Here is an 8,878-nt window from a genome sequence, read left to right as displayed (position 1 = left end):
TTTTTTCGTCTGCTACGTCTGCTACCTTGAAAAAAAACCGCTTAGGTGATTATCGCGTAATAATCTCCGCAACGGCAAACCACTCAGCGCAGAAAATTTCCAATGATCACCATAATATTATGTAATTTTATACTGTTGCATGTACAACGGTGACTGAAAACAAAGCGATTCAGTCTAAAAACAAACGTTTATTTCTGCTTGTGTTCGCACCACAGACCTTGAAAGATTGGTGGTTTGCTCTGCAGGTAAGTAAAAAAGGAACAAGTTCAGTCGATTTTGAGGCAAATTATTCCAAACTTTGTTTATGATATTTTCCGAATTGTCTACTTAGCTATTGCAACCAGACAATGAGCCGCGTGCGCGTGATGTGAGAGGATGATAAGCTATTTGGTTGGTGGCAACAGGCGAAAAGAACAACTTTAAAAATCAGTATTCTAGGCTGGATTTGAATACCTGCTTACCTTCGTTACAACGGTTTTAGCCGGTGCTCTCTCCCTGTCATTTCTCTCGTTTGCTATCAATGAGTTTCCACAAATATATTTGCATTACAGGACATTCTCGATCCTGCAGACCAGTAACGATTGTCTAACAAGAACTTACGGGGTATTTACATGAGACCGGTATGAAATGCTTGGGCCTGGTTTTTGGGACGAAATCGGTACGTTTTTTGTCCAATAAATATGTAGCTGAACCAAAAGCATACAGGCTTGGAATTTCTCGACCCGCTCTGAAATTATTGTCATTTACAGGAGACCGGTACAAGAATTTTTCGTCTCGATCCAGCAACCGAGACGAAGTCAGACTGCTAAGATCATTGTCATGCGGTCCGAGTTCGTCCCGGTCTCATGTAAATATCCGCTTAGATAAGCGAACCTGGTTCACAAGGCAGAACTAGGGACCGGAGTTAAGGAGATCATAGCTTCGAACCCTGCCGGGGAGTTTTCATTGTCCTTTCGCCCGTTGTAAAACAACTAACTCATCATCGCCCTCTTAGCTACCAAAACAATCTTCTCAACAGAGTCGTGCTGGGCAACGATCCTTCGCCGTAAATTCCAAGCCATGAGAGAATCTGCTGTTCTCATTCAGTCCGTGTTTCGTGGTCACCTCGCAAGAAAGCAACTTCGAGTTCTTCACCAGGCTGCGCGGTGCATCCAGACTCGGTACCTGGAGTTTAGAAGAGGTCGAGAAGTCCGAGAGAGGTACACTGAACTCCGTCACACTGTCATGTGGCTACAGGCTATTGTCTTGACCAATCAGAGAGAGCGACCGTGCAAAAAAGGAGCGAGCTGTTACGGACTGTGCAAGCCGCTTGGAGAGGATACGCTGAAAGGAGAAGATTAAATATACGAAGAGAAGCATGCATTAATATTCAGACCTACATAAGAGGTTTTCTCCAAAGGAAACGCTATTTACAACTTAAAGATGCTACTTCAAGGATCCAGAAAAAACTGGAGAGCTTTGATTTTGGGGAAAGAAGAGCGACAACGGTTCCTTCACATCAAGCAATGTGTAGTCGCCCCTGCAGTCGTGCTACAGAGGAAAACGTGATAGGCATTTTGTCAGAGAGATTCGTGCAGCTGCAACAATCCAAAGGTATGTACGTGCCTGGCAAACTCGTGCGAGGTACCAACTCCTAAAACGGGCAGCTTTGAAGGTACAAGCTTACACCAGAAGATATCAAGCACAGAGAAAGTTTGCTGCGATGAAAAATGCGGCCCGTGTATTACAGGTTTGCTTCCGGGCACTTCTGCTTGGTCGGCGGCAGAGGACTTTGTACAAAACTCAAAAGAAAGCTTGCGTCAAAATTCAGTCCTGGGTAAGATGCCGGCTAGAAAGGAAAGCATTCTTAAGGAAGAAAAACGCAGCGATCAGACTGCAAGCCTACATGAGAAAGTTCCTTGGTCAAAAGAGATATCAGATGTTAACGGCATGCGCGTTATTGGTCCAAAAAAGATTCAGGGACGTCGTTTGTGCTAGGGAAGCTCGGCAGAATTTCCAGCGTATGAAGCAATCTGTTGTGAAGATTCAGTCTTACTATAGAGGTTACAAACATCGCGAGAGATTTTTGCAAGTCAAACGAGCCACCATTATCCTTCAGTCTCATGCAAGGCGTTTTCTAGGAGAAAGAAGTTCCTGGGTGTAAAACATGCTTCCGTTGTGATTCAGACTCGCTACCGTGCCTTACAGCAAAGTCGCAACCACAGGGTGAAGTACCAACATACTCTTCGTTGTATTGTACGTCTTCAAGCCATCGCCAGGGGTTCTATTGTCCGTAGACACCTCCACACCCAGTCCAAAGCAGCAATCACCATTCAAGCGTTTTACCGACAGTACACAGCCTCTAAAAGATATCGCAAGCTTCGGGAATCAGCAGTTGTAGTCCAACGGCGTTATCGCTCTTTCTTGCTGATGCGTGAACAATCCCTATGTTTTCAGCGCATACGATGGTCCGTGAAGAGTATTCAAGCGTATTACAGGGATACCGTGCAAGGAGATGGTACAGGATCCTTAAGGCGACTGTTGTTTTGCAGTCTGCAGTTCGTGGTTGGCAAGTCCGTGAAGATGTTAAACGCCAACAGTTGGCGGCGACTGTGGTACAATCACTCTACAGAGGTCATGTGTTGCGTAGAAGGTATCTCTCTTTGAGACGGGCCTGTTTAGTACTGCAGTGTAGATATCGCTCAGTTCAATTCGCCCGCAAAGCACGATCCAATTATTTGTGTCAGCGACATGCGGCGGTTAGATTGCAATCATTTTTTCGCGGACACCTAACAAGGAAACAGGTTCAGCGTCTGAGAAGCGTTTAGAAAAATACAGGCTGTCTTTCGAGGCTACGCTTCAAGAAAGTCTTACAATCACACACGCAAGAGCGTTATTCTTATTCAAGCTGTTGTACGCGGCTATTTGGCAAGGAGTCACTACACTAAGCTCAAGACAGCCACTCTAATGTTGCAGGGGAGGTATCGTGCCCGCGTGATTAGCATGTGCCAGTATGTGCGTACCACGTGCAGCGTGGTGCTTGCATCGTGTTGCAATCCGCTTTGCGTGGTTACCTTTGTCGCAAGAGGTTACCAAGAAATACGAAAAGCCGCAGTAGTCTGCCAGCAACGATACAGAAGTATATTAGTGGGAAGAAAACCAACGACAAGTTTTCCTTGTTATGAAAACAGCTGTCGTTCGTCTCCAGGCCTGTGTACGTGGTGGTTGGTTAGAAAACTGGTGACGAGACACCTGGCAGCGAGGAAGATTCAAGCCACGTACAAGATGTACAAAGCAAGAAAACAATTTCTTGCCTTGAAGAGAACTGTTGTGCGATTGCAAGCTCAAACACGCATGATTCAACAGAGGCGACGATTTAACAAACTAAAGAATGCTGCTCTGGTGATACAGCGAAGATTTAAAGCAAGAGTCCTTCGCAAACGGGACCAACTGGTTTATCATTTCATCCGAGGTGCAGTCATCACCATTCAGATGGTAGTGAGGGGATACCTGGTGAGAGCAAGGATGCGCAGAATGAATAATGCTGCTGTCAAGATTCAGGCTTGTGCTCGTGGGCTCTTGGCGAGGAAAAAGTACAAAGCTATGAAAAGAGCTGCGCTTACATTGCAGCTGCGATGCCGTGCCTGGCTGCTCGGTCGAGTGGTTGCCCGCAAATACCGTACATTGAAGTCAGGTGCTGTTATAATCCAATCAAGTTATCGGCAATTTAGAATGCACCGTGAATTAAAACGACATCGCGCAGCAACAAAGCTTCAATGCACATTTCGACGTTACAGCTGCCGTTCCAAATTTCTTGCTCAAAATCGTCCGCGGTTTCTATTCAGACGGCGTTTAGGCGTTACTTGAGGCGACAATCCTACCTAAAGCTCTACAGCGCTGCAATAGCAATTCAACAACAATTCCGAGCTCAGCGAAAGATGAAGAAAGAGAGACAGCGTTACATTGCACAGCGGAACGCTTGTATTGCGATTCAAACTGGAGTGAGAAGATGGCTTTGTCGCCGTCGATTTAACTCAATCAGGGCAGCGGCTATCACCATGCAGCGGCGTCGCAGAGCGCTCATCACAACTCGTGCACTAAGACAAGGCTACTTACAGTTGGAGAAAGCTACTGTCATTGTACAGTCGCGCTGGAGAATGTTATCAATTAGAAGCAAGTATAAGAAAACAAGAAACGCCGTCCTTAAAATTCAAGCTGTTGTCCGAATGAGGAAGGCGATAAAGTTTTATGAGAATCTCAAGAAAGCCACTTTAGTGGTACAGAGGCGATACAGAGCTAATCGGCTTTGTAAAGAGCAGCATAAAACCCTTGAAGAAACTCGAAGAAGCGCTATCGTAATACAAGCGTACATTCGTGGATTCCAAGCAAGACAGCGAGTTGCCAGCATGGTTAATGTAGAACTGAGACGCAAGGCAGCAGCCATGACAATCCAGAGATATTTTCGCGGATATTGCTGCATGAAGAAAACTTTAATTGCGTATCACATAACGCGTGGTGCTATCATCACCATTCAGGCATCATGGCGCATGTATGCTGCTCAAAAATTTTTCCACAAACTCAGAGCCATTATCAAGGTTCAGGCAATCTACCGAGCAACAAATCAACGAAGAAAATTTCTGAAATTGAGAGACGCAGTGTGTAAATTACAAGCGGTAGTGCGTAGCACTCAAGATAGAAAGCGATTTGTAAGAATGATAAAAGCAGTTACTGTGGTTCAAAAGCGGTACAGGGCTCAAACAGCGATGAGGAGGACCTGTCGAGAATATCAGCGCCTCAAACATGCCACGGCGGTGATTCAGTATTACTTTCGACGTCATCAGCAACGTCAGGATTATCTCCGCAAGAAACGAAAGGTTGTCTTGGCTCAGTCTGTGGTGCGCATGCGTTTGGAAAGGACGAGGTTTCTACAAAAGCGTCAAGCAGCCATCGTTATCCAACGTCGGTATCGCTCGTACATCTTCGGTGATGATATCCGCCAGAGATATCGGTTGATGCTTTTTGCGACTGTTACAATTCAGGTACAGTTTTTTCATCTTATTACAACTTTCTTTAATTAGTGACAGTTTTGCTCTTATCCTCACTCAGTTATGTCTATAAGTAAACTACTCAAATATTTTTTCAGCAACAGTTATAGGTTAGTTTGCGATTAGCTCCGTCTTTGTAAGATTAACAGACTCGTAATAATACCACTTCTTGAGCACCATATACAAAATTTATCAATAGCGCTTTGCAATCAATATCTCTAGTATCTACAAATATTAAAATAGTAAATAGTAATACCAGAAAATGTTTTTAACTGATAATGAAAAAAATTAAGCTTTTAATATTTACAACTCTTAACAAAATAAAAACTACTATTAATGTTGAAATGGTATATGAAATGAATCATATATGAACTGCGGATATGAAATCAAGTGAAGCTATGATCTTCGCAGTTATGAGCGCAATTTTTGCAATTGCGTAGAGAAGCCTGAAAAATTCAGAACTTCAACGGGGTTTGAACCCTTGATTTCATATCCGCAGTTCATATATGATTCATTTTATATACCATTTCATCATTGATTCATTCCTCACGGGACCATTAGAACCCACAAATGACCAGCTCCCAACGTCAGTGGCTTCATAGCTCAGTTGGTTAGAGCGTTGCACCGGAATCGCGAGGTCACGGGTTCAAACCCCGTTGAAGTCCAGAAATTTTCAGGCTTCTCTAAGCAATTGGAAAAATTGTGCTCATAACTGCGAAGATCATAGCTTCACTTGATACTATTAAAGGGCCACCGACAACCAGTGTCCTTTGCGCGCCTTTGTTGTTGTTGTTATCCGGGCAATCGAATCGGCCGGTTCGCTTCAGAAAGATCCCGTGAAGAAGAACTTCTGCGAATTCGCTGTTCGATTTGTTTTTTAATCCAAACGCCTTCCTCCTTTCGTTCCATAATCTTAAGGTTGAAGTAGTGAGCCAAATAACATGGCGCTTTTCCTTCCTCGGCGGACGACCTTTCTTCACAGTTTTCATTTCGCTTTTAACACGAACACAACACCCAAATAACGCCAAAAATACAATATTTAAACATTAAGGAAAATATTAACAAAGTTTGAAGCTACTGGGCATCCAAAACACGACGATGTGAGGCGATGGAATTTGACTTTTCAAGAAATACTAGTTTCTGTATTACAGAAAATGGCGCCGATAGCTTGCACGCCCGCAAAGACTTGTGGTTGTCGGTGGCCCTTTAATGTCTCGACTAGTTCAGAAATAGTAATGTCACAAACCTTAATGGCCATATAAAGTCCATTAATGTAGCCATTACTCAGAAAATTGCCTAAAAAGGAATGTCATTGTTTTAATAAATGGCCGGGTTGCTTCTTGGCTTATGTCAGTTTTTCATGCGTCTGTGATCATGAATTTCCGTGTAACATTGTCAAAGTAGCTGTGGATTCACAAGGCGATAGCCGAGACAAAAATGTGAGAAACTTCAATCTGACGCAAGCAATATCGCGTCATTATCGCATAAATTATAAATTTACGTGTCTACCCGCTTATTGACAATAAAAATTAGCCAATGAGCGCACGAGAATTTTGCAGTCATTGTGAAAAGTCTGTTTTGTCCAGGGCTACTTTGGCACTTCATTTGAAATTACAATTTTGTCCCTTTGCTTCCACAAAGGACTGGAACTTCCCAAGAGTGACTAAGTACTCTCCATTAGCAAAATAGTATATTGGAACGATTGGGGCTTACTTCTTGTGATCTATTGAAAGCTACGACCTTTCTCACTTATAATCGTTGTTTTTTGTTCTCTAAACAGTGCTGGTGGCGGGCTATTCTGGAACGTTTATGGTTTACACGGTTTCGTAAGACTGCCATCGTTCTTCAGAGAGCATGTCGACGGAAACTGGACGCGAAAAACAAGAGCGCGGCTAAGATCCAGGCTCTTATCCGTGGAAACCTAGCCAGGAACCATTGGAGAATTGTTAAAAGATCAGTGCTACGAATTCAGGTTCGAAATTGATGTTTGAGAAGTAGTCTTTAAATGTTCATCGTGATTTTATGTCCAATGGCAGGTTATATTTAACGGTAGGGTCATTCGATAACAACACGAGCCTACTAAAGAACTTGAAAATCAAGAATGAAAGATGACTGTAGCTAAAATTAGGTCCTCCTCAAAAACTGATTGTGCGTCATCATTTTGCTTATTTTAATAACATTTTGATTGAAAATGGTTTCAACCCAGGAATGTCTTACCTCGTTCAGGTGAGTATAATAATACTCCTTCAAAAACTGAACTCGGAAGGTAAATTCCATTCAGGTTGTCGAAACGTCACTCTCAAACAAGTACTTCTCCTGCACGATCCAATTTCATCACGGTATAATATGTTGATTGTTCTTTCTACCTACTTTTAGGACAAATACTCACGCCAAGTAGTATGAAACGTAGTATTGTCAATAGACTAGGAGTCGCGATGAAGACTGAGCCAAAATAGCGCGTATCACTTTTTTTTCCCGTCATGCACGTAAGAATGAATAAATAAATATTCGCCAGTCTTATCATGATTTTTTTCTGTGCAACCAGACCGTCTGGCGCGGTTACCGAGTGAGACGTGAGGGCTCCTCTCTCAAGGTTAAAAGAGCGCGCAAGCGCATTGAGTCCGCAAACGCTGCAGCAACTGAGTCAATGAAGCTTTGCAACCGGACAAGGTCGGCGCTGGATTTCCTTCTGCAGTGCAAGAACATCAGCAGAATTGTGGGAGCGCTTACTAATCTGGGTAAGTTTGATATTGAAGCTCCCCTCGAACTCGGGTTGTGCTTCAGAGCAGAGATTTTAATAGACTCTTGCTTAATTTTAAAAAAACTTACTTGCAAGCGATGGTATGACCTTTTTGTTGGGAAGCAAGGATGGCGCAGTGGTGAGAGCACTCGTCTCCCATCAATGTGGCCAGAATTCGATTTCCAGACTCGGTGTCATGTGTGGCTTGAGTTTGTTGGTTCTCTACTCTGCTCCGAGAGGTTTTTCTCAAGGAACTCTGGTTTTTCCCTCTCCTCAAAAACAACATTTGATTTGATGCTAAAGTACGTAAGTACAGTGACTGTCATGCGCATGTGATTATTGTATAGAATATGCGCAATATAAATGATATACATTATTATTTTTGTCCCTTTGGGACTTAATCTTAATTTAATCAGGGATTGGTGTTACAAATGAAATAGCGCCTAAATTTATTTGTTTTCAGAGGTTGTCACTCGTCTATCAGAGGTGTGCTGCCAACAGGTGGTGGAGGATGGCGCACTTCCGGTGATTTTTAAAGTCATTAAAAAATGCAATCGCAGTTTACCGCACTTGGAAGTGATCAAGTACTCGCTATCAATACTCTACAACGTTGCAAAGGTGAGGAAAATGGGTCCGAGGTCTCACTGCTACGTTATTTTAAAAAACAACATGATCTCTTCTCTAAATTAACGATGGTCGAAAATTCCTAATATCTTTAATTTAGGACACTGTGTCCCAGAACTTGTGGTAGCAGAAAAAATAAGGAAACTAAAAAAAATCATATCCGTGGATTGGATTTCTACTTTATAGGAACCGCTTTTTTCCGCTTCACCACTTAATACCACTTAAGTCTCCCATAGAATATCACTGCTGAAGAGTAATTAGGCCTAAGCTAGATCAAGAGAAAATTAAGGCTACATTCATTAGCTGTCGTGAACTTTGGTAACCGACTTTTTTGCAGTGTTTAATATTGTTTGTTGCCGAATGATAATACAGCGTTATCAAATATTGTCCCTGAGCAGCTATTGTAGCATTGCGGTTGTCATTCCCAGGTTCGAATCCTATGTCCATACACTTGGGTTATAAAAAAATATGACCAATTCCCATAATCCAT

General features: G+C 42.8%; 1 protein-coding gene across 1 annotated transcript in view; it reads left to right on the top strand.

Annotated features, from left to right (window-relative positions):
- Window positions 1–8,878, top strand: part of LOC137991902 (abnormal spindle-like microcephaly-associated protein homolog) — a 34,287-nt gene that overhangs the window by 24,280 nt on the left and 1,129 nt on the right. The window contains 9 exon segments of the mRNA XM_068836928.1: window positions 1,237–1,442; window positions 1,444–1,482; window positions 1,526–2,098; window positions 2,101–2,643; window positions 2,956–3,838; window positions 3,841–5,018; window positions 6,805–6,996; window positions 7,570–7,762; window positions 8,228–8,382. Of these exon segments, the coding sequence (XP_068693029.1) occupies window positions 1,237–1,442; window positions 1,444–1,482; window positions 1,526–2,098; window positions 2,101–2,643; window positions 2,956–3,838; window positions 3,841–5,018; window positions 6,805–6,996; window positions 7,570–7,762; window positions 8,228–8,382 (3,962 nt within the window).

The sequence above is a fragment of the Montipora foliosa genome, chromosome 2, assembly GCF_036669935.1.
Source record: "Montipora foliosa isolate CH-2021 chromosome 2, ASM3666993v2, whole genome shotgun sequence".
Lineage (NCBI taxonomy): Eukaryota > Metazoa > Cnidaria > Anthozoa > Scleractinia > Acroporidae > Montipora > Montipora foliosa.
Note: the sequence above shows the minus strand (reverse complement) of the source record. Positions and strands in the feature narration are given on the sequence as shown.